The sequence below is a fragment of the Garra rufa genome, chromosome 19, assembly GCF_049309525.1.
Source record: "Garra rufa chromosome 19, GarRuf1.0, whole genome shotgun sequence".
Classification (NCBI taxonomy): Eukaryota; Metazoa; Chordata; class Actinopteri; order Cypriniformes; family Cyprinidae; genus Garra; species Garra rufa.
Genome location: NC_133379.1, coordinates 23,228,217 through 23,255,800, shown reverse-complemented (window position 1 = coordinate 23,255,800; position 27,584 = coordinate 23,228,217). Strand labels below are relative to the sequence as shown.

General features: G+C 36.5%; 1 protein-coding gene across 2 annotated transcripts in view; it reads right to left on the bottom strand.

Moving 5' to 3' along the window:
• zbtb16a (zinc finger and BTB domain containing 16a) overlaps positions 1 to 27,584 on the bottom strand; it is a 138,671-nt gene that overhangs the window by 45,460 nt on the left and 65,627 nt on the right. For both annotated transcript variants that reach the window (XM_073824357.1, XM_073824358.1), the window contains exon 4: positions 4,783 to 4,869. In XM_073824357.1, coding sequence (XP_073680458.1) covers positions 4,783 to 4,869 — 87 coding nt within the window. The remainder of the gene's footprint in view (positions 1 to 4,782; positions 4,870 to 27,584) is intronic.

The following is a 27,584-nucleotide window of genomic DNA, read 5'->3' as shown; positions in this document are numbered from 1 at the left end:
TGTAAAAAGCTCAAAAAAGTTTATGAGATTCATACTTGGCTTTAATGAACAGAATATTGATTACATTGTTAATGTAACAATATAAAATAGAATCTGAATAGAATAAAATAGGCTCTGCTGCTTTAGAGAGAAGCAGAAAATAATCTGACAACCACACAGTATGCAGGTGGAAAAAAACCCTGTTTTTCTCTTTAATAGAGAAAATTAAACAAATTCAATATCCTATCAGTCAGGACTCATTCCATCGTGCCTAATTTTGTTGCCGTTTTGTTATTGCCGTGTTATTTAATCATTGCGGCATCTGATTTTCCATGAATGGCTTTTGTTTCGTCATTCATGCATGCAGGTCGACTTCATCGGCAGTCCTCCTGATAGCATTACAGGAAATGACCGCTGCTCCCTGCACTTCAGCCTTTTGCCAGTCGAGCTGCCAACTTGAAAACCGAGACCTGGATGTTTACAACGACCAGAAAACTTTGTCCATCGTAAACACCACCGCCATGCCAACAGCGGTTAACTATTTATAAAGAGGGTGCAACTGCGAGTTACACATCCACTAGGGCCGGAGATGTGGTTTTTGGCCTGTTGAGTAACAGTGTTAGCATAACGTAAGCATTAGTGGACGGCAGAGCAAAATCATACTTGGCTTCCAATCGAGCTTTTGGACGCAGGGTTTGTCACTCTGATCTGACTAACAGTGGGAGATAACAAGGTGAAATGTAAACATTTCCTGTTGTGGCCTTCACGCCATCTCTAAGAATGATTCAAAAAACACCCTCGGCGCGGAGCAAAATGTGGACGTCTGCGTGTCATGGCTAGCGTTCAGGAAAAAAAAAAAAAATAAAAATCACGAAGCCGCAGACATAAAAACCCCCAATAACCCACTTCAAGTCTATCTAGGCTGTGAAAATGAAGCATATGGGTGAGCATATTGAGGGACTGTGGAAAAAAAGCCAGCGTATCAAACTAGCCATGCGTTATAGCACATTTAAAATATAAGCCTGGTAGCCACAGGGGAGGCTGGCCTCACTGCTGTTCAGGTCCTTGGCAGGAAGACAAGTTTCACTGCCCATTTTTTTTTACTCCAGACTCCAAATCTATATTTAGCCAGGCTTTTCCACTGGTATGCCTTTCTCTGATCGTTAGCCCTGTTTAACCCCTATTTACAACGGGCCCCATATTGGTCAAGGCTCTCGGGAGGCCCGGTCAGCGAGGGCACGGCAAGTCTTTTACGCATGTCTGTCAAATAACACAAAGTGCACCCAACCAGCTCTGAGACCGGGACAGAGCTGGGCTGGATATGGGGGATATTCAGGATATATTCACAACGAATTGACAAAACGTGAATATCAATTATTTCAATGTGTGTTCATTTGACAAGTAAGTTTCCTAAAGGCTTAAGCCTTGCAATTACGAGAGCAATAAGAGACAATACACTGTATGGGTCAAAATTATAGATTTTTCTTATGCCAAAAATCATTAGGATATTGAGGGGAGACACTGCAGGCAAAAATGCTTTTTTCACGCACCTATCAAGATTTTGGGCTTTTTGGTTTTTTATAAAGTGTTTTTTTCAGACTAGTTGAAAGAAAACATCCAAAAAACACTGTTAAGTGTTTCTTTTATAGCACTTTATTTATTTGTGTCAATAGATTTCAATTACAACGCATATTTTTAAAGGCCGTTTTCTCAAAATGAGTTTTTCCTTCTACACTGAGCCATAAATCTCCACTTCAGTAGCACTTACACACACCAAACTTTACATTTTCCTGTCTATATCCTTAAGGTTTGTACTTTGTAATTTGTTTAGATATAATTTGCTTGATTTTATACATTTTATTCCCCAAAAAATTATCAAAAAAATAAGTGTTTCCTGTCTGTTTTTCGGAATTATGTCGTGACAAAATGAGATGCCCAGAATTCCCTCTGTAAAAACTTTTGATTCTAATATGTCAAAACAAAATTAAACAAGAATTTTGAAACTGACTTCATCTAGTGTTTAGATTTTTGTACTATAAATGTATGCAAATGAAATGAAATTAAATAATGGCTCATTTGCATATTTAAACCTAACATTTTAGAGTAATAGAAAAAATGTTTGCAGTTATCAATGCAATCAAATACCTGGGTAAGTAAGGTGATAACTATTAGTTAATTTTTTTACTCTAGTCACCTGCAGTGTCTCGCCTTAAGTAAAGAGTCAAAATTTCATGTTCCATGAAGAAATGTTGTATATTTCTCTAAGTAATATGCATTGCTAAAAACTTTATTTGGACAACTTTAAAGGTGATTTTCTTAATATTTAGTTTTTTTTTTGCACCATCAGATTCTAGATTTTCAAATAGTTGTATCTCTGCCAAATATTGTCCTATCCTAACAAATGTGAACTGATTAATTTGTTTTTCTTATACTGCTAGCCCTAGGTCAGAACACAGAGAGTGTCTGCAAAAGTATTATACTTCAAATACTGAAGCCATATTGAACTACAGACAGACTGTTTGAAGCCTTCACACATTTTCAGACATTTCGCCTAATTGCATTTGATGCCAGTTCAAAATGACTGTCTGTATCACAACAGTGATTAAGACCGAGTTCCGAACACTCGGTTATGCCATTTTGGCATTAATGAAAGCTTTATTCAAGAACTACTGACTGTACATTTTAAGGATGTCAATCTCGAGTGCCTAGTTCCTGAAGGTGGTTCAAGGCCATATGGGTGAGATGAATCTTTTCAGCAAAAGAAAATGAGAAAATGACCACAAATGTAATGCATAAATGCTGCTTTCTATACCCAAAGTGATCTAAGCGACACAGACTGTTATGCTGTGGAGTGCTAGACGCGTTTGTGCTGGAACATTCTCCCAAGGGCAGATAGCGAGGGCTGTCTGGAAAGTGAGGAGTCATAGCATGGCAAGTGTACTGAGGGCCACATGCATCAGCACAGCTCTTGTGTCCAGCAAACCAGCAGAGGTCATCATATCAGGGTCAGGTGCACATGAGCGCATACCCCACTCGGGTTGCCACCAAGTACGCAAGCAGAGGCGGAAAGAGGTCTTCCTTCCATGCCACAACATTGTTTTGAGGGCACCTAATAAACAAACACATCCAAGGAAGCCTGACCACAACTGCCCCGTTTCTCACAACCAATAATTTGTCAGCCTAGAATGACAAGCAGGTATTCATGTGCGTAATTGTTGGAGTTGGTCGCAAGCTTCACCCCATAGCTGCTGAGGTCGCTTGCCTTTCACCTCTTCCAGTAAACATTCATCTGTCACCACGTGTTCCAAAGAAGTTGTTGGACTCAACTGTTCAAACACATGATCGAGGCCCAAGCTTTATTTGTTTATAAATAACCAAGGTGGCTGATTGTTTACCACGCTCGCAAGTAAACATACAGAGTGAACTTTTCTTCCTAGAATTCAAACGGATACTATTTGATTTACATTCTGTATTGCACTGCTTGTTTTGTAAATATAAATACATCATTGAAAAGGTACAGATGAAGTCAAAAGTTTACATACACCTGGCAGAATCTGAACATTTTTATGTAGTACTGACCTGAATAAGATATTTCACATAAAAGACGTTTATATATAGTCCACAAGAGACAATAATACTTGAATTCATAAAAATAACACTGTTTAAAAGTTTACTTAATACTGTGTTGATACCAGCAAATTTTTTTTTTGATGAGTCCTGTGTTTGTCCTGAATAGTTGAGCTGCCCACTGTTCTTCAGAAAAATCCTTCAGGTCCCACTAATCTTTGGGTTTTTCAGCATTTGTGTGTATTTGAACTCTTTCTAACAATGACTGTATGATTTTGAGATTCATCTTTTCACACTATTACAGAAGAATCAAACGCTTCAGAAAGTTTTTAATCCCGGCTCTAAATGCATTGGTTTTTCTTCTGAAGGATCAGTGAGCATTTGAACCTTCTTTAATAGTTGCATATGAATCCCTCAGTTGTCCTCAGTGTGAAAAGATGGAAAATGAAAGGCTCAAATACACAAAAATGATGAAAACCAAAGAATTTGTGGGATCTGAAAGATTTTTTCTGAAGAACAGCAGGCAGTTTAACTGTTCAGGACAAACAAGGGGCTCATGAATCACTAAAAAAAAACACACACACAAAAAAAAAAACAGCAATGGATCATTCAGGTAACAACACAGTATTAAGAATCAAGCGTAAACCTTTGACTGGGGTAAGTTTCATAAATTTGACTATTATTTTCTCTTGTGGACTATATGTAAACGTCTTTTGTTTGAAATCTCTTATTCAGGTCAGTACTAAATAAAAAATAACATGCATTTTGTATGATCCCTTATTTTGGTAAAAAAAAAAATTAACATGTTGCAGATGCAAGGTGTATGTAAACTTTTGACTTTAACTGTAAATATAACTATTTATGTATAAATAAATAAATACATACATAAAACACAAACCTTTGAATTAATATATAAAACACAAACTAAATATGAAATATGATCAAATGTTTAAATTCTGGAAAGGCCTAAGAATAGTTTTTCTAAAATGTGCAAAATATGGGGAAAAAACAAAAGAAAGTTACATAAAGGAAAACGAAAGCTTGTGCATGTTTTCTTGAAGGAAAACCTGAAAGGATGGACAATAGGAACAGTAATAATTTCTCTTTTAAACCTAAACACATGTGGGCCCTTAAAGTCAGACTTGTGCATACAATAACATATACAGCATATACTGATTGCAGGACGACTGAGTGCGTTTGATGTTTGCAGTGTGTGTTGGTGTGTGAGTGTAGTACCTGTGTGGATCTGCCGGTGGGCCTCCAGAGCATCTTCCTTCTGGAACTGAGCTCCACACTGGTCACAGACGATGGCTTTCTCACCAGCTGCAAGACAAAAATAAAAATGCAAAAGTTCTTCAATCATTTGAGTCCTCGGGTGGTGCATGGTGTCATATCTCTTATTCTAACCCTGGTAATACTTGAAATGATTTGGTGCCTTCGAGTTGGAAGTCTGCTGGATTCACTTCAGTAAAACTTGCTGGCAAAAACACAGTGTTTACAATGTGTTTTGGAGGATATGTATGCCAGACGTTGATCTTGTGTGCACTGTGCAGCGAAAGCAATGCATCATAAGAGGGATTTATCATTCAAGGCACACTTTCACTAAAAATCACACAAATGCTGTCAAACACAACCCTAAAAAGAAGATAAAAACAAGAAGCCATACATACGACATCCGCATAGCATGTTCAGATGTTGCAATGGCTCACTAAGAGGAACTGTGAGACCACAGGATGCCAATATACCATATCTGATCTATAATTCAGAATTAAGCAGAAATACTGTATTGCATTTAAACTGTATTTATCTGCTCGATCAAAAGGGAGTTTTTAAAATTTGTAACAGAGCAGTCAGCTCTCTTCATTATGTTTTTAATTCTTACTGCCCTCACAAGCACAACAGGAAGTCATAGCTTAGATAAAAAAAAAAACCTAACCAAAGTCCATTTCGCAACCACTGTAAAGTTACAAAATGTACTGTACTGTGAAGAAGTTGAAAAAAATGTTTTTCTTTCTATTCTTGCAGATGATGCCACTCAGCAATAAACTTTTAAATGTGGTACAAACAAGTTCCTCTAAATGGCTCGAGAAATCAAACATCATTATTACCTATGGTCACACCATGCCACTAAACATTGCACACAAAGGGGAACTACCACAGAAAAACCTCAGAACTGGTTACTTCAGTGTATTCATACCCAATAATTGTCAATTGTCAACCATGAAACACTGTATCTTCTGCAATGGGTGTTGTACACAATTTAATGTGCAGAGAAACTAAGTAAGCCATCTGTAGTTTAACTTTCCAAAAAGAGTAAATAATGTCTCTGTGGCAAATTCAAAACATTGCTGCTTGAGTGGTCTGACATCTCAACTTCTGGCTTAATCCTTGGTGTTGACTACCTTGAATTTGAATTAAATTATTACTGAAGTAGCAAAAATGATGCAGAACTGCAGTAGAATAATTAAAATCAACTGAAATTAATATATATATAAATTTCAGAATGATAAGATGGATATACAGATGGAATGAAAGACTGACAGAACGACAGAATGATAAAACAACAGAACAAACAAAAGAACAAATGGTAGAATGACAGAACAGATGGACAGAATTATAGATACTGTAGAATGATAGAAAGGCTAAAAGACAGGCAGACAGAGATAAACAGGTAGACAACAATATATTGCTAGAATGACACAGAATGATAACAGACAGAATAACAGACAGAAAGAATCACAGACAGACAGAACGACAGACAGAAAAAAATGACAGACAGAACGACAGACTGACAGACAGAATGAGAGACAGACAGAATGACAGACAAAATGACAGACCAACAGAAAGAATGACAGAGCGACAAAGAATGACTGACAGACAGAACAGAGACAGTCAGTAAGACAGACAGAACAACTGACAGAATGACAGACTGAACGATAGACAGAACGACTGACCAGAATGGCAGAGCGACAGACAGTCAGAAAGAATGACTGACAGACAAAACGACAGATAGAAACAATGAGACAGACAGACAAAGCAACTGACAGAATGACAGACAGAGAACGACAGACAGATCGACAGACAGAACGACTGACCAGAATGGCAGAGCGACAGACAGTCAGAAAGAATGACTGACAGACAAAACGACAGATAGAAACAATGAGACAGACAGGCAAAGCAACTGACAGAATGACAGACAGAGAACGACAGACAGATCGACAGACAGAACGACTGACCAGAATGGCAGAGCGACAGACAGTCAGAAAGAATGACTGACAGACAGAGAACGACAGAAACAATGAGACAGACAAAACTGACAGAAAGAATAACAGACAGACAGACAGAAAGAAAGAATGACAGACAGACAGACAGACAGACAGACAGACAGACAGAAAGAAAGAGAGAGAAAGACAGACTGACAGACAGAAAGAAAGAAAGAAAGACAAAGACAGACAGAATGAGACAGACAGAATGACAGAATGACAGAAGAATAAACAGACATACAGAACAACTGACAGAACAGACAGAAAGAATGACAGACAGAACGACAGACAGATGGATAGATAGATATAATGGTATAACGACCGATAGAATGATAGACAGAATTATAAATAAACAGAATTATAGACAGACAGACAAGATAAGATAGATTTTGCCCAATTCTGGTGTTAAGTAGGTCTCTGGCCATGGAGTAGGAAAGTCCATGAACTAAAGTAGCTTGAGATGGAGGGCCAGCAGGACATTGATCATCACCTTAAGTGGCAGAGAGGGAAAAGCCAGACCTTAAAACCCACCCCACAACATAAACGGCAGCTTATTGAAGCGGGTCATTATCTCACAGGGGGTGACAACATCCAGCCACCCAGCAGGAGCGTGCTTCCAGGCCCGGCAAAAGTCATGGAATTAAAGTGATAAATTCTAGCTTCTCCCTTTGATCAATAGCGACTTTCTTGTTAAGCACGACAAAAAGGAAAAAAAAAAAGGTAAAAAAAAAAAAGTGTGAAGAAAAAAAAAACACCTCCCTTAGATTTGGCAGCATTCATACCCCACTTTCAAACCCCTTCCCACAACAGAGACCAGTGCTAGAAATAACTGCCTCTCCAGCAAAAAAAAAAAACAAAACAAAAAAAACCTGTGGCTATAAAAGAATCGCTCTCTAGCAACTCCCACTTCCTCCCTCCTTCTCTTGGAGTTGCCACAGCGATGCCGACCTGACATAATGGGCCCTTACACAACCGTGGCTCCCAACAAGTGGAGGAGAGGTGCCACGTGCCACAGGCCCGTTCCTTTTTCACTTCCCTCCTCTGAAGGCATTGCACAACCGAAACCCTGGGATTTACTGTTTCTGAAGAGGATGCTGTGTCGATGGGTCCGTGCGTGCGCATGAATAAAATGACACGAGTGAAACCGGAGCCTTTACGGGGAGCTGCGGCAAACATCCAGCGTCGGATTACCCAGCAGTGGGGCCGCGCTGCCTTTGTTGATGAGTCCCTGAAGAGAGTGATACTAGAGCACAGCTGTAATGGAAAGACCTGTGAACAAGCACATTGTCTAATGCTATAAAGGTGGATTCTCATCACACACTCTGATCAGACGCCTCCCCCCCTTGTCGCTCGGAAGCAGGAACATGAGTAGACAAATACGGCGCAAACAAAAACATACCCTTGCTGTTCGGTGAGCCTACACAAATGCGTTATATAAGACAGCACACTCGGTACCAAAAAAAGAGGCAAAAAAAAATCCATATAAAAAGGAAAAACAGTGCCGTCAGAACAATGAGTACAGACAGCGTGCTCTCCCTTTTCCTTTAGCGGTAACGAGCTGTGCTGTACAGTTTTATTTACACTATCCTCTTATCAGTCACAGAACAGTACGGAGACTGCCAATTGGAAAGGACAGCCAGGAACTGTGTGTTCCCTCTCTCGACTAGATGTGTACCGCAGGCAGAGCAATTTTTTTTTATCAACCAAGACAAAAATGCTGGGAGACTGCCAGATTCCCCTCGTAAAAATGTGCACGTTCACGCGAGCATGCCTGCGTGGATGAGTATATTTGTGGAGTGCTGTCAGGCTGATGCAGGGCTCCAGACTGAAACAATGACTAGAGAGCCACTGGCACCTCAAATCAAGCATTTGGAAGCCAAATGCCATTTTTAGTTGCCAAATTACAGAATCGCTCAGTGTGGGTGAATGTTCGGAAGCATTGTCAACAATGCACGCTCTATCACAATATATTACGGTTATTAAATATTTACAGGTACACTACCAGTCAAAAGTTTTTGAACAGTAAGATTTTTGATGTTTTTGCATTTGATCCAAACTACAGACTGATACATGGGCATCTGAAATGTTTTTACTGTTTAAAATAACTGCTTTCTATTTGAATATATTTTGAAATGTAATTTATTCCTGTGATTTCAAAGCTGAATTTTAGCATCATTACTCCAGTCACATGATCCTTCAGAAATAATGTATAACGTTACAAAAGCGTTTAATTTCAGATAAATTCTGATCTTTGGTTCTTTCTATTCATCAAGGAACCCTGAAACACTTGTACTCAACTATTTTAAATAAACAATACAATTAAAAAACGTCTCTTGAACAGCAAATCAGCATATTAGAATGATTTCTGTAATGATGCTGAAAATTTAGCTTTGAATGACAGAAATAAATTACATTTTAAAAATATATTCAAATAGAAAGCAGTTATTTTAAATAGTAAAAATATTTCACAATATTACTGCTTTTGCTACATTTTGGATCAAATAAATGCAGGCTTGGTGAGCAGAAGAGACTTCTTTAAAAACATTAAAAATTTTACTGTTCAAAAACTTTTGACTGGTAGTGTATACGCACAAAAAAAGGCCATTGTTTGAAATTGAACAAGAGCTTTAGATTTTTTTTCTCTAAAACTATGGATATTGGAATCATAGCATATTATACTGACCTAAAATTTGTGTCTAATATCTCAGCCATTTAAAATAAAATGAGAGAAATACAAAGCTCTCAAACAGCAACAAAATACTCCATGCGAAGACAATATGAATATAAAACAATCGCTCATGAATAAAATGACCCTCACTGGCAAGTCTAATATTTGTATTTTCTCAAATCTGAAGATTTGTAAAGAATCAGCCCTAGTTTAATCTGATTTTAAGTCTGAAGAATCTAAACTAACGGTTCTGTGTCCATTTTCAATTAGACATAATTGAAAAATGATTCACAGTTCAGTGAGGGAATCAGTATTGGGAGTCTGTTTAATGAATCGTTTAAATTGAATCATTAAGAAGAACCATTCATAAGAGTCATTTGTTTGCAAATAAGGCATCACAGCTTTGGTCCAACACAACAGAAAGATTAACTAAGGCATATAAATGCACAAAAAAAAAGACACAAAGCTGGAGAAACAAGCAGCACAGATTGAATTTCCAGCCACTATACAGTAGATTACGCTCTACTATCAGAAAATGAAGAGAAGTCAGCTGGTTAATATTTATATAGCCTTCACAGAGAACAGAAAGAATAGCAAAGGAGATAAACACTGAGGATATCTAGGCTTCTTCTGATAGCTTCACGGTCTGGTGCGCAGACAGAGGACGTCTCGGGACAGACCAAAGCAGACAAATATTGACTTGCTAAACACACTTTCACATCAAAGACGCTTCTAAATTTATCTGCTCAAAATGAGCACAGTGTTGCACATTCATTCACTTGTTTTTTAGCCTGCTTTAAAGCTCTTAATCCACTTTGCCTGCAGACCAATTTATCTGGCCAGCAGGTCACACTCAGTCCTCCATTTTTCCTGCTCTTTTTCTCTCTCTCACTGTACAACACCGTCATTTCAGCTGTCTATTTCCAGATATACTCGGGGCACTTCAGTTCACAAAGATGCACATTCACGTACAAGCTGGAAACCTATCAGTAATGTACAGACGGATGCCTCTGCGCACACGCCGTCCAATCCGCATGCAGAAACAATACAAATATCAGCAACAGGAAAATGTTTGTGTATGACCCTGGTGTGCGGCTGGCTAACCCTTCCACTGCAACAAAAGGTGAAAGGTTCCGTGTGCTTTCCTCTTCCTTTCTCACCTCTCTCTCTTTTTTTTTCTTCAGGCCATGGTGCCCTAAATTATGACTCTGGGCAGCTTTCCTGACGGTATAGTGAGAGGACAAAGGGCTTTCAGAAGTGGAGGAAACAGGAGCTGGGCTGGAGAGGAACTTGTAGGGTTAGCCTGGTGTGAAGTGGCAGGAAATGAGCGGAGCCGCTAGGATCTCACTGGCATCTCACCATGGTTCGCCTAGGTTTAAGCCAACATCAAACTTCAGGTGGGATTTATAAAATTGTTGGCTGTTGCACTGATGCCAGTACATATACAAGGTGATGTTGGTCACCGTCCATGTGCATTAGCAAGTATATGTAATATGGAGTCGGAGCTTGATTATGTACTTTACAGTAAGGTTCAAACTAGTTTAATGTTAATTCCACAATGCACTACACAGTTTGGGGTTGGTAAGTTTTTGGAAAGAAGTATCTTATGCTTTCCAAAGCAACACTTATTTGATGTAAAAAAAACTATAAAAAAGATAATTTTATAGAATGTTATTACAATTTTCTATTTTAATACAATTTTAAAATGATACCTTTCACTATATAAAAGTATAACACTATATAATAAATGTCTTTACTATCAATAAAACATACTGACTTGTTTTGAATGGTAGTGCATACTAATATATTTTTAACATTTAATGTTGTATATTTAACAAATGTATCATGAACATTAACAATGAACAATAGTAGTAGTGACCCTGGACCACAAAACCAATCATAAGGTCATTTACAGAGGAAAGCTGAATAAATAAACTTTCCATTGATGTATGGTTTGTTAGGATAGAACAATATTTGTCCGAGATACATTTATTTGAATATCTGGAATCTAAGGGTGCAAAAAAAAAAAAAAAAAAAAAAATTGAGAAAATTGCCTTTAAAGTTGTCCTAATTAATTCTTAGCAATGCATATTACTAATCAAAATTTAAGTTTTGATATGTTTACATTATGAAAATGACCAAATATCTTCATGGAACATGATCTTTACTTAACATCCTAATGATTTTGGGCATAAAAAAAAAAAAAAAAAAAAAAAAAACGATAATTTTGACCAATACAATGTATTTTTGGCTATTGCTACAAATATACCCATGCTACTTAAGACTAGTTTTGTGGTCCAGGTCACATACATATTATTTTACCTAATTAATTAATTTAGAAAATTCTGTTTATTGTTAGCCCTTTTAAAATGTATTTGAAATACATTTATTTTGTTCCAAGTATACTACAAATACATTTACATAGCTATGTGCTTAATAAAAAAATACCTTGCAATTGTACTTTTGGTATGTTAAACTGGCATACTTAAAGTCTGCTAAATTGGAACAGCTAATTGTGTACTTAATGTACTTTAATTGTGCGGAAGTAGTGCCGAGGTCCAACTAAATATACACTTAAGTATATCTGATTGTGCTAAAGTGGAACTATTGCAAGTATACTTCAGGTACACTTTAAATATCTTGGATTTAAACACTGATTTTACACAGAGATCAAAGAATCCTTATTAATAGTGATATTAAAATGTATGCATTATATTACAAAAAAGGTCTATTGTGCAATAAATAATATACGGTTTAATTATAATTTTATATCAGTAAGTCTTAAGTTATATCTCAATAAATATGTTATTGGATTTGAAGTATACTTAGTATGAAATAAATTAATTTTAAATAAACTAAAAAATTTAAGTTGGGATGGGTGATTGATCAGATGACCAGTTAACTTTGTTTTTTAAGCATCTCACGCCATGAGCTTTGCATTTTTAAAACTACATTACTCAACTAATTCTTCATGAATCCCAGCGACTACTCAAATTTGAAAATCCATAATTGTGAACACCCTTAAGCAAGCAATCAAAAAGTGCTTCTTGAAAAGTTAGCAAGCACACCAAGAAAGAAAAAGGGCAAGAAATGATCTGCCTCTCCTCTGCTGCCTGATCAATACCTGTGAGGTCGGCTGAAAACAGAGCGATACCTCCAGCCCTCTTTTATTTATCACAGGAGAACCTGAGAGCCTGACCATGCGGTGAACCCTTTCCCCAAACGACCACCGAAACTTCAACCAACCACTGGATGCGACAATTGAGCCGTCTTTACAGTGCTGTAAATGCCTTTACTGCTGGGCGCAGAGCGGTGGGAGGCCAGTTCTGCTCTTTCCTTATTTGCCTTTCATGAGCAGGGAGGGTAAATCCAGGTCCTGAAATATAATTGGATGGGTCGACATCAATTTAAGACCGCTTTTCGAACCGTGGTCCGTGGACCACTAGTAGTCCGTAAAGGATTTCAAATCGTCCATTAGTAGATTTTCTGACAATACTGTATTAATATTAATTTTAAGATGTCAGGTGAAGGCCAATGAGAGACAACAAAGGCAGAGTTGGAAAAAACCCAGGCCTTTTCATTTTTAATTATGCTTTGAGTAGTCCTGAAGTTTGACAGCGATGTGAGAAATCCTAACTAGTAACTGACAAATGCAGCGTGTTAAGTGTTCGCATAGTCAAAAGAGCAGTACAAAAGTGCTAGGCAGTCAGCGTCAGGCTGCACATAGTTAACAGAGCCCATGTATGCTCCACAGGTCAATAACCTGTAAAGATTTAACATTTAGTGCCCATTATTTCCTGCTTTCAAGTCACACATTGTCAAAGGCACTCTCTAGTTTATTAAGGCCTGGGTCAGGAGCATGGGGGAGGGGTGACAGGCTACACAACGACCTACGGGACAGCAACTAGAACGCAGCCACACAGTACGGCTCATTATTAAACTGTTGCACACTTAACACAGGCATGCAATAGAAGGGTGTTAAGGTTTCCAAAAAACCAATTTTCGAGAGTCTGAGCAACTCCAACGGTGACCAAGAAGAACTGCCCAAAATCCAACAGAAAACAACAGGAAATGCAAACACACTGAGTTTAACAGCTCTCAGGTGCAGTCATTTACATTTGTTTATCACTTGATTTGAAATGACTCTTCCACTAATAAAAGTTAATCAGCTTCAGATTCGAAATCCGAACGGAAACCAATCGTTGCGTATTTTGTTTTACGAATAAAAGGCCACCAGCACTGGGTGCCAAATGACACCATCTGACCCTGGTCTTTCTTTCCATTATGTCACGAGATTTGTTAACAATTTTGAGAGAGCAGGAACCTTCCTTGGCTTAAAAAAAGTAAGGAAAGGGGAAGAGAAAGAGGGTGATGGCAGAAGAAGAAAAAGAGGAAAAAGTTACTTCCATAAAGTTCTTTTCTTCACAAACGTCGACTGCGCGACACCCCCTTTAACTTCCTCACTAAAACCTTTTACGACGTCCTCACACTCGTTCCAGATCCACCGACTTCCACTTCATCTCTTTCGCTCTGCATCTGCATGTAGAATTTCTGTACGATCACAGTTACAATCTGGATCGACTAGACAGGATATTGATATATTGCTGCTAGCTGTAAAATGTCTTACAAGCTCCTACTGGGAGCACTTCTTGAGTCAGTTATATAATCTGATGCTTTTCCAGATAATATATAAATATGGGCCATTCTACAGAATTGGTTCGAACTGCTCTCCCACAACCAAAAAAACAAAAACAAAAAAACATTTAAAATACAGTTAAGTATTCAAATCATAGAGGTTTACTAAGATTCTTTTATTATTTATTGAAACCCACAATGATATTTAACATACCAGTAAGCTTAAAATATATACAATCATCATTTAGTGGGTACTTTCAATTTCAAGACAGAAATATTTGTCACTCTCTCTCATAGTTACATGGTGAGTAGATAGGTCCCATCATTTTAAATGTTTTCAAAAGTCAGAAAAATCTGTGTAACTTTAAAGAATGTCACTACCGAACACCATTTTTCTATAATTAAACACTTTTTTGGGAGCTATTCTATAATGTTTAGTTTTTATATGTGTACAACTGTTCAGAATTGTGCTAGCTAAACATGTGCTGATTAGCATCTTTGAGCTAGGTTCAAAAGTATCTAAAATTGTCACGACCAAAACATTTGGTGAAGTTTCGGTAGTGACATCTTTGTTTTTCTGAGTGTTATCCCATAGAATTGTCCCTACCGTAACAGTCACGACCGATATATTTGGTGACCTTTCAGTAGTGACATCTTTATAATTTTGGGGGTTATGCCATAAAATTGTCACTACCGAAACAGTCACGACTAAAACATTTGGTGAGGTTTTGGTCAGTCACGACCGAAATATTTGGTGAAGGTTTGGTAGTGACATTCTTGTTTTTCTGGGTGTTATCCTATAGAATTTTCACTACCGTAACATTCACGACCAAAACATTTGGTGAAGTTTCAGTAGTGACATTCTTGTTTTTCTGTTTGTTATCCCATAGAATTGTCACTACCGAAACAGTCACGACTAAATTATTTGGTGAAGCCTCAGTCTGTGTTGTTCTGGGTGTTATCCCATAAATTGTCACTACCGTAACAGTTACGACCAAAACATTTGGTGAAGTTTTGGTTGTGACATCTTTGTTATATTTTTGAGTGTTATCCCATAAAATTGTCAATACTGAAACAGTCACGACTAAATTATTTGGTGAAGCCTCAGTCTGTGTTTTTTCTGGGTGTTATCCCATAAAATTTTCACTACCGTAACAGTCACAACTAAATTATTTGGTGAAGCCTCAGTCTGTGTTGTTCTGGGTGTTATCCCATAAATTGTCACTACCGTAACAGTTACGACCAAAACATTTGGTGAAGTTTTGGTAGTGACATCTTTGTTATATTTTTGAGTGTTATCCCATAAAATTGTCAATACTGAAACAGTCACGACTAAATTATTTGGTGAAGCCTCAGTCTGTGTTTTTTCTGGGTGTTATCCCATAAAATTTTCACTACCGTAACAGTCACAACTAAATTATTTGGTGAAGCCTCAGTCTGTGTTGTTCTGGGTGTTATCCCATAAATTGTCACTACCGTAACAGTTACGACCAAAACATTTGGTGAAGTTTTGGTAGTGACATCTTTGTTATATTTTTGAGTGTTATCCCATAAAATTGTCAATACTGAAACAGTCACGACTAAATTATTTGGTGAAGCCTCAGTCTGTGTTTTTTCTGGGTGTTATCCCATAAAATTTTCACTACCGTAACAGTCACAACTAAATTATTTGGTGAAGCCTCAGTCTGTGTTGTTCTGGGTGTTATCCCATAAATTGTCACTACCGTAACAGTTACGACCAAAACATTTGGTGAAGTTTCAGTAGTGACATTCTTGTTTTTCTGTTTGTTATCCCATAGAATTGTCACTACCGAAACAGTCACGACTAAATTATTTGGTGAAGCCTCAGTCTGTGTTTTTTCTGGGTGTTATCCCATAAAATTGTCACTACCGCAACAGTAACGACCAAATACTCGGTGAAGTTTTGGTAGTTGACAATTTTTTTGGGTGTTATGACTTAAAATTGTCACTACCGTAATAGTCATGACCAAATATTCGGTGAAGTTTTGGTAGTTGACAATTTTTTTTGGGATGTTATCCCATTAAATTGTCACTACCGAAACAGTCACGACTAAATTATTTGGTGAAGCACGACTAAATTATTTGGTGAAGCCTCAGTCTGTGTTTTTTCTGGGTGTTATCCCATAAAATTGTCACTACTGTTAACAGTCACAACCAAAATATTTGGTGAAGTTTTGGTAGTTGACAATTTTTTTGGGTGTTATCCCCTAAAATTGTCACCGTAACAGTCACGACCGAAACATGTAATTGTTTCGGTAGTGACAAAAGTGACAAAAACGCATTATCCGTTATTTGGGGAAAATAAACAATTTTAATACAGTTATGCAATTCTTTATTTTAGTATGTTTTAGTAGTGTTTTAGTTAAAATTCTGTAATGTGATGTGGTCGCTACCAAAACATTAATGTCACTGCTGAAAATATGCAGTCACAACCGAAACATGGGATGTTTTGTCAAAAATAAAGTATACTAAATTATGAACTAAGATGTTATGATAGTGTTTGGTTCAATGTACAGTGTTTCCCACAGGTTTGAAGGCAAAGAACGATTAAAAGAACGATTGGATAGGGATACGATTGGATCCCCTAAAGGAATTTCCTAATTCCTAAAGGTTAATAATTAAAAAAAAACTGTGAATAATTAGTTAAACAGAACTTTATTACATTAATTTAACACCATATACAACAGTCTACTTGCTGCACAGTCTGCAATTTTTGTTAGGGCACCTTATTTTGCGACATATTATTGATATTTAACAAATCTATTTCTTTCTCTCCCTGACCTTGTCTTTCTGCTTGAGCAGCACTAGTTGAAGCCTGAAAATATTGTAAACAATAACATAACTAATTACACTGGTCGGACTAAGCTCTGTTTCAGACTGATACCTCCGGTTCAGGATGGTCCTCATCCTCATCACGTGCCTTTTTCAGTCGCGGAAAATACTTTTCAATACTCATCTGGATTGAAGCAGCAAACATTCAGTGTAAGAGTAAAGAAACGACATAATTTATAATACGTTTATTTGATTCACAGCTGCTACATATAGTGTTTTGACCTCGACAACCCAACTAGGCTAGCCTACATTTTACCGCAAACTTGCGACTAGTTAACTTTCTAAAGAAGGCGCAATCGCGTTTGCTAAGGGTCGGGACTTACAGTAACATCAACACACTGAAACTATTGTATTCAGAATATAAAATATTTTATAGCACTTTTTAATCTGTGATTGTGTGTTAAAAGTGTTCACGAGGTAACAACCTTTCGCCAGCCGTCTTCTCTCCACAGATGATCCAGACAGATGTGGTGTGCACGGAGGGGAGGGGCTGTGTGCGTGTGTGCGTTTGAGAGAGAGGCGTGAGTGACAGAGAGATGAAGAGAGAGAATGGAAAGGAAATGCAGTTGAACGAATTCGCTGCGAACGAATTTAGCTTACAAAAGAATAACGAAACGCAATATGTGACAGTCGGTATTGATTTTTTTTTTTTTTTGGTCGGTGTTGAATCTGTGGCGGTCGGAATTTAATCTGTGGCGCACCGCCACATATTCCTCTATGTGTGGGAAACACTGATGTACAGTATATTCAAACTAATTAATCCTTAAGCTTGAAATCAGTATGATCAACTTTTTGCCATTCACAAATAAAAATTGGATTCAAAATACAAAAATCTCATAAATCACATTTGAAATATTTAAAATTGTAATTGCTATTGATTTATTTCTGAAAACGTTTTAATAACATAAAAAATTACATTTACAAGGAAGATGTAAGCTAAATCTTAATAGGTCAACATAACCATTCTTATTCGATTATATGTTCCTGTGTTTCGGTAGTGACAAATTTTGGGAGAGGACAAATATTCCAAAAATATTTGAAAATACAATATGATAATTAACTGCACAATTACTAGAAATGTGTACCTGGGATATTATACAATTTGCGAAAAAAGACATTTTTTCACATTTCCCACTCTGACTTTGAACCAATTCTGTAGAATGGCCCATATATGTGACCCTGGACCACAAAACCAGTCACAGTTAAATTTTACAAAACTGATATATATACATCATATGAAAGCTCAATAAATAAGCTTTCTATTAATGTATGGTTTGTTAGGATAGGACAATATTTGGCCGAGATACATCTATTTGAAAATCTGGAATCTGAGGGTGCAAAAAAATCTAAATACTGAGAAAATCACCTTTAAAGTTCTCCAAATTAAGTTCTTAACAATGCATATTACTAATCAAAAATTACATTTTGATTTATAGTAAGGATTTTACAAAAAATCTTCATGGAACATGATCTTTACTTAATTTCCTAATGATTTTTGGCATAAAAGAAAAATCAATAATTTTGACCCATACAATGTATTTTTGGCTATTGCTACAAACATACCTCAGCGACTTAAGACTGGTTTTGTGGTCCAGGGTCACATATATGTAAATGTATAATATACATAAAACAATAGCCCCACAGTGTCTCAGAAGGTTTTGCCCTGTCAGTAGTTGCCAATTAAACATTAATTACACGTGTTGCCACAGACGGTTTCAAAGTGCCTGAGATAGAGGTGTTTTTCTTCAGTGCTGAAATGGTTTGGACGGCTCGGGATTAGTATTCTGATCCACAGACGTGTTTGCAACAGTAATAACACAATATCCACGGCCGCTTTTCATGTTGAACCTCCCAGTGGAATGGATAGCATAAAAGCAACCCTTGTGTGTCCTGGCTACTTCCAGATGGGACTGCTTTTATCTTTTTCCCTTTTTTTTTTTTTTACATGAAAGCGCCGTCGGCAGATCTTTGCTTAGCGTCTGATTCACTCTTCAGCCAAAATATGAAAGTTTCAAAGAGCATTTCATAAGGGAGCTCTTCCATAAATGGGATTCATAGCTTTTTAATCTGCGCTAAGAAATTGATCTAAAAGTTTCCCAAAGCAATCGGCTGAGCTAACGCAACATGATGAAAAAAAAAAGAAAAAAAAAAAAGAACGTGCCTTGGAGAGTATTTACTTTTATTGCTATTACGCAGAAAACAAATCACATTTCATCCAGCATATGCATAGTCACAATGATGCTCTTTATATTGTACTGACCCACAAACATAACAGGATTTTCTTGGGTGACTTAAACAGTTTGGCTTTTTTTGTTCGTGCTAAGAGGGCGAAGAGGATGTCATTAGACGTCGACGCATTTAAAAATAAAACCCCGCATTTATTCCGAATGAAAACCTGGAAACATGCTGTACACGTCTATATACGGAGGATATAAGATGTAAAGGTCTTGAATAAGACGCCCCCCGGGGAGTGAGAGAGAAGAGCAGGCGGAAACAGATGCGTTTGAATGGGATAAGCAGAATTCAGGCATTTATCACACAAGAGCACACACTCTGTCTTCATGGCCTCAGCCGAGATAAAGGCCAGGTGAGGCTTCGGTGGGTGGCAGCGCTGAAGGGTTTCGACAGTACTGTGCGCGCGCATGGCTTTGAATGTGCGTTTCACGCTAGAGGGCCCTTCTTAACATGCGGCGGTGTGCACATAGAGGTGTGCCCGCTCGCTTCACTCAAACTCAATTGGACTGGCGCAGAGTGTGCCAACACATTCCACCATTTATATCAACTCCGGCAGCAGATGACCCTCTTAATCTTAATCTAATAATCACCGTCACGGAGGAGGTGCCGTTAATGTCCTCACATCTACGAGATTGCGCTCTTTAACGGCACTTCGTAAATAACTTTTTATCCGTGGCTACATCTAATTTAGAGACTTACAGTCTAATGTACGCCTGCAGCTTCCACTCTTAAAGGGATATTTCAGCCAAAATCGAGCATTTTGTCATCATTTGTTCACCCTTATGCTGTAACAAAACCTGTATGGCCTTTTTCTGTGAAATACAAAAAAAATATACATTTTGATTATGTTATTTTAGTATCATTATTTCTGATTTGAAATTATATGATTATTTCAGTTTTGATTATTTTATTCTTATTTTAAATTTATATATATATATATAAATTTATATCTAAATCTTTTTTTCTTCAAGTTTTGTAAAGTTTTTTTTATGGTTTTAGTTTTAGAATTAGTTAATTATAACAACACTGGTCTGATTTTAAAGAAAATATTTTAAACTTTTTCTCTCTTTTTGTAGATACCAAAGTTATTTTACTATCACTGAAGTACTTTGTAAATATTTTGAATTTGCTTTTATTTTATTTTATGTTTATTTTAATATGAAAGTTTTACTAATTTTGTTCAATTTAATTTAAAATAAAATTCTCTCTATTTGTCTCTATAAACATATATGTGACCCTGGAACACACAACCAGTCATAAGGTCAATGTTTAGAATTTGTTAACATTTTTTATACATAATATATAATATATAAATAAGCTTTCCATTGATGTATGGTTTGTTAGGATGAGACAATATTTGGCCAAGATATAACTATTTGAAAATCTGGAATCCGAGGTTCCAAAAAAATCTAAATATTGAGAAAATCACCTTTAAAGTTATCAAAATTAAGTTCTTAGCAATGCATACTACTAAATTAAGTTTTGATGTATTTACGGTAGGAAATGTACAAAATATCCTAATGGAATATGATCTTTACTTAATATCCTAATCATTTTTGGCATAAAAAAATCGACAATTTTGACCCAAACAATGTATTTTTGGGCTTAAGTTTATATCTATATATTTTTACGATTTTAGTTTTAGAATTAGTTAACTATAACAAGACTGGTCCAATACAAAACAAAATATTTTTAAAAAAATGTCTTTTTTTTTTGTACATACCATTGTTTTTTTTTAGTATCACTGAGATACTTCAATAGGTTTTCTATATTTTCTGTTTTTATTTTAATTTGAAAGTTAGTATTTATTTATTTGTTAAAGTTGTTTTATAGTTTTACAAATACCTAACTATAACAACCCTGGTCCATTCGATTAACGTCAATATGATTCCAACTTTCACTGAACACAACAAAAACTGTTAAACATTCTTCAAAATATAATTTGTGCTCCGAAAAAGATAAAAAAAAAAAAAATCATACACCAATTTTTGTTAAACTACCCCTTTGATATAATAGAAAAAGCCACTAGGAAGTGTACTAAAGCACTGACATGCGTTTTGACGCATTCAACTCATGAATGAACGCACTGTCCGACTGCTCGGCACTCTATATGGGGCATAAAGCTGGTGGGAACCGTCCGAATATGATCTGAATGCAAAGTGGACAGTGATATGATAAATCCACAAAGGATGTCTGTCTGCTCAGCGGCCCATCAGGCCTGGCAGAGCGGGTCCGGCCTCAACGATGAAAGAAAAAAACAAAACAAATCCATACTGGCCACAGGCTCCTCTCCAATCTATTTTCTGCTCAGCTGGTTTTAAATGAAGTTATTATGACTCATTAAAATGCCCGCAAGCTTGTGGAAGTCGGCCAATTACAATTTAAATTTAGCTTCCCCTTACAAACCCCCCCCCCCCCTCTCCAACAGCCACCCCCCCACCACACACACACACTACCAGCAACAACACACCACGCCGCTGCATTTCAGCATTTCAACCACTGGCTCACAGCTGCAATCAAAGCCTTGATCTTTGAACACAAACAAAAGCCAATAAACAAACAAATCATCATTTTTTCCAGGGACTCTGCCAGTGCCTGAAATCTGGTGGCGGAACTGCAGCTCTTTCACCAAACTGCTTTAAATCAGTTTGACCTAAAACGCCCGCTTGACTGATACGTCTTGCAGGGTGGTATCCCTCTGATGTTGATTAATTATCAGCCATTGTTGTGAATGAGTGATGAAACCTTGATTAGGTCAAGCCATTCCCTCAAATGTATGTCAGCAAAGCGGAGTTATCAGGGAGATGAAAGCGATTGTGCCATAAAGATTTACCGTGATATAAACCGATATAAAACTGAGATACGGCGCAAAACAGCTTTCTAGACTGGACACAGTCCAATGTTTGTTAGTGTCGTAAAACAATAAAAGGGCCTTTTGGACAGGCACTGTCAGGAACTCTGGCCACAGTATGAACAATTTTGACGGCAAAGGCCTAAAAATGACAGGATTCAAAATAAAACAAAATATAAAATAAAATAAAATAAAATAAAATAAAACCGTTCAAAAGTTTGGGATCAATAAGACTTGAATGGCTTTTTTGAAGAAGTCTCTTACGCTCATCAAGACTGCATTTATTTGATCAAAAACACAGGAAAAAAAAACAATAATACTGCAAAATGTTATTACAATATAAAATAATGGTTTCTATTTTAATATACATTAAAATATTTTTTCCATGTGGTCTTCAGTGTCACATGATCCTTCAGAAATCAATCTAATATGCAGATTTATTATTACAATTATCTATGTTGGCAACAGTTGTGCAACCAAAAAATTTTTGGAACCTGTGATATTTTTTTCATGATTCTTTCATGAACAAAAAGTTAAAAAGAACAGCATTTATTCAAAATAGAAATCTTTTCCAACAACTTAAGTCTTTGCTATCACTTTTTATCAATTCAATACATCCTTGCTGAATAAAAATAATAATTTCTTAAAAAAAAAAAAAGACCCCAACTTTTGAACAGTAGTGTATACTGTTCAAAAAGATTTATATTTTAAATAAATGAAATTGTGAGAAAGAGTATCACAGGTTTCAAAAAAACTGTTTCCAACACTGATAATAAATCAGCATATTAGAATGATTTCTGAAGGATCATGTGACACGAAAGACTGGAGTAATGATGCTGAAAATTCAGCTTGGATCACAGGAATAAATTAGATTTTTAATGTATATTTAATGTAATAATATTTTACAATATTAATTTTTTTTCTGTATTTTTGATCAAATAAACAGCCCTTATGAGCATAAGAAACTTCTTTAAAATACATTCAAACTCTAAAATAAACAAATATATGCTAAATCTATACAACCTGAAGGTGTCACTTCAAACACATAATGCCAGTCAATTTACGTGTTGCCTAATCATGCAACAGCACTATCATTTCCATTCATAGCCGGCCATCAATTCAGACGGCGGCACGCAGGAAGTAAATGTAAATGTGGTTGCGGCTCTGTGCGTTTGGCCGTATTTTTCAGGCGGCTTGTTGTGCGTGCGCATATTGCGTGTTTGTGTGTGTTTTGCTGTACCGCTCTCATTTCCAGCAGAACAAATTAATCTGTGCCCTTCCAGCTACGCTCCCTTTTTGACAGAGGCTGCTCAGAGGAGAGAAATGATGAAGCAAATCCAAAATTCAATCGCCTGTGTTCTGTTTTAGAAGGCACACGGTGTACTGTACAGCCCATAAAACTCCCAAACAGCCTCCAGACGCTGCTGCAATCACCCTCCATCAAAACACTTTGTCTCGCATACAAAAATAAGACCCGGCATTGAGCTGAATACCAAATCAGCCCATTAGAGCACAGGGGCACTTGCTACTTAGCAACCAAAGGGATTTAAAGCTGCAATACCCGACAACAAAGGACTAAGATCAGGATCTTTTACAGGGTATTATAGCTGGTGTGAGCTTATTCCATGTTTTAATCGAAAAATGTTAACAAGATGATGGCTGCAATGAAAAGAGGCAGAGGAATGAAACAAATACCAAACATCCTTAAATAGAACCATCCTAAAAGGGGAAAAAAATGGCATAGTGATGCCGCTTTTTTCAATTCTTTTCCAGGAAGAGACGCAGAAAGAATTGTGAAATATTCCAAATATGACCGGATTTCAGAAATATTCAAAGCTGATGTGTAAAAACAAATGCAGGAACAGAATAAAGCTCTCTCTACAATAAACTATTATATATATATTAGGGCTGTCAAATGATTAAAATTTTTAATCAGATTAATCAGACTTTTCAGTGGATTAATCATGATTAATCACTATTTGCAACAACACCTGAATCCTAACCATTTTTTTTTTCTGAAATGCATACCAAAATATAAATAACAGGACACAGATACATAATTTTAACATTTTCATATTATGCCAGGGCCCGCATCGGGCCTGTTTTAGGCTACTCCTTATTTTTTATATTTTAGACATCCATCAATTATGTCGCGCTGGTGGAAACAACACGAGACTTTCGCTTTTACTTTCGACAACGGCTCGGATGGCGCAACTGGAAGAGATCCGCGTTCAATCGCACGCAGTAGGCTGAAACTTGCCACAAAATACCGGCAAAAATAAATAATAAATGTGTCGGGGAAAGAGTAAGGACATATCTGAATTATTTATTAATAAAGTGTATTCAATGTGAGTCAATGTGAGTCAATGTCGCAAAGATCCTGCAATCTCATTTTTGGACGCGCCTTGAGAGAGAAATTTATCGTTAAGGATTACATATTAAACAAGTTTTTGTTTTCGATTTGTTTTATTTCGTTAAGTAATAATTTAAAACTTTCTATAGATATGTTTATCATGTCTGTGAGGCATGCATTTAGCTTTATTTTTGTTAAGCACTCCTGTTCAAGAACGAGACGACAGAAAGCGCATCATTTTTGTTTTCTTTATTTTATAAAAACACTGCAACGTTTTTTGGTGTATTACTTTTTCCTTTGTGAGCAAAAATGACGGATAATTTTAAATTGCTTCCACTGAAAAAATGCAAATGATTGAGCTGGTGCCTCGATGACCTGCAAAGCGGCTTTATGTATCTTCCACTCTCCACTCTGTCACTGTGTCAGTCACCGCTCTTTCGAGAATGAACCCAGCATAACTATGCAGATTTAATTCCCAAAACATAAGAAAAACGAAAGTTTCATACAAATTCTGAATGGATTATGGCATGGAAAGTGCAAAGCGCGCTCCCTTTATTATCACTAAAAGCGTCACAAATCTTAGTTCATAGAGATCTCACAACGTTCCGTTATAATCAATAAAGCTTTCTAAACTACACAATGAATCTTTTATTTACATCGCGTCTACACTTAGTCAGGAGATGAACAACGCTGGATTGTTTGCCAGATCTTCAATTGGTTTGCTTTCGTTCGAGGGTATATAGCACCGTCTACCGCAGTAGAACCGGGCCTAAGCTTGGCTATAACCACTCCAGTTGCAGAAGGGCTGTCGCCCAGGCTTGTACTTGTTAACTGTACCATCATCATTCTTTTTATATTTGAATCCGTCCATAGGCTCACCTTGCTCCATCTCGCCTCTAGCTCCCCAACCACTTTCCTGACAAATAATTTGTCACTCTGCGCATGCGTGAAATGCGTTAAAAAATTTGACGTAATTAACAACAACAAAATAATTAACGCCGTTAACGCGTTATTTTTGACAGCCCTAATATATTATATATTATATATATATATATATATATATATATATATATATATATATATAAAGAATATAGTTTTGAAAGAAGTCTCAGCATTTCAGCTTTCAACATTGATAATAAATTGGCATATTAGAACGACTTCTGAAGGATCACGTGACACTAAAGACTGGAGTAATGATGTGCTGAAAATGTAGCTTTGTATCAAAGGAATAAATTACATTTTAAAATATATTCACATAGAAAACTGTTATTTTAAATTAAAATAATATTTTCACAATATTATTGTTTTTTCTGTATTTTTATCAAATAAATGCAGCCTTGATAAGCATACGAATCACCTTTAAAAACTATTAAAAATCTTACTGATTCTAAACTTTTGAACTTTTTTTAAACTTTATACCAATTGTTATAATTTATATTCACTGCAATAAAGTAGTAATAACCTAATAATTTATTCTTTACACAGATTTAAAAACACAGACAAAAGATATAATACAATAAAAATAAAATAAAATAAAAAAAACTAAACAAAAATATATATATAAATTAACAAATTAACAAATTAACAATTGTTATAATTTATAATCACTACAATAAAGTAGAAATAATCTAATAATTTATCGTTTACACAGATTTAAAAACAGAAATAAAAAACTAAGTATCAAATAAAAATAAAATAAAATAAAAATACAATAAAAATAAAATAAAATACAAAAAAAACAATAGAATAAAACAAAAAATAAAAATATATAAAATTTAATACAATACAAATAAAATAAAATAATTAAATAAAACAGTAAAGTAATTTATCATTGTTTAAACAGATTTAAGAACAGAAATGAAATAAAATAAAATATAAAATGCAATACAATTAAAATAAATCTAAAATAAAATAATAAAATCGGATAAAAAGTAGTAATAATGTAATAACTTATCATTGTTTACACAGATTTGTTTACATATTATTATACATTTAAATTTGATTTTTAAAAACAGAATCGCTTCACTCTATCTGTCCCATTGCATCTTTACAATGCTTGAGAAACCATTTCCTCAGTTTGACACCCAGACTTGTTTTATTCCGATGAAATCAGAGCATTTAGGGATTCACTCAAAGAGTCTGGGAGATTTAATAATTTCCTGTTCAAAACATTAACCCACAGACATTAAAGCAGGCATTAATATTTATCACGTCTGGCCCATCGGAGGCAGAGAGAAATTGCCGTACAGCTCACCCCTGGGTGTCATGGGAATAAACTCTCCTCAGCTTTTTGATGGGATGTAAACTTGTCAAACAATTACAGAGCCATTACCCCCGTGCGTAATCATTTCTCCTGGACCTTATAACGGAGGATTTATGTGGCACATAATTCAAACGCTGTTTTAAATGGGGATTTAATGTACATCAACAGGTCAGGGAAAGTATTATGGGTTTAAACCACCAGAGAGAACTTAGGGCACGCGGCCAAACAGAAGCTCAGGCCATTTATCCATGCGGCCCGTCATCCCCTGACTATTGCACATGAGGGAGGGAGGGAGGGACGGCAGGAGGAGGAGGAGGGTGAGACGGGGGCTTTATCAGCTGCTGTGAAGAATTTACATGAGAGCGTTGAGCACCAGGGCATTCTCCCCCTTCCCCCCCTCCCCACTCTTTATTTAGAGCCCTTTCTTCCATCGCACCCCTCCTCCTGTCCCATTTGCAAGCTCTCTCTATTTTGGAATATGTGGCTTGGAAAGCAGTCAAGTTTCATTAATTTCTAGTTTGGGTACAGTATGTTCCTGGACTCACATCTGCGAGCGATCATAAACGCTCTGGAATGTTGGCAGAACATCCAGACCTGCCGGCAGCTGATGATGTCATCACTGTGAGGGAAGAGCTGGCGAGGGGCCAGACTGTGGGAGCCCGCCGCTTTCTGACAGAGAGAGAGAGAGAGAGAGAGAGAGAGAGAGAGAGAGAGAGAGGGAAATGCTCTCTCCGTCTTCTCTTTTCCTCTTCCTTCATGCCTCACATTTTTCAGTCTCTCTATTCAGCTGCCTTTTGCAGCGGTTCTCAACTGGAGGGTCGTGACCCCAAAAACGGGTCACGGGGCTGTTTTGACAAGGTCACGGACATGAGAGAAAAACCAGTGTCAAATGTAAATAATAAAATGAAAGGAAAAAT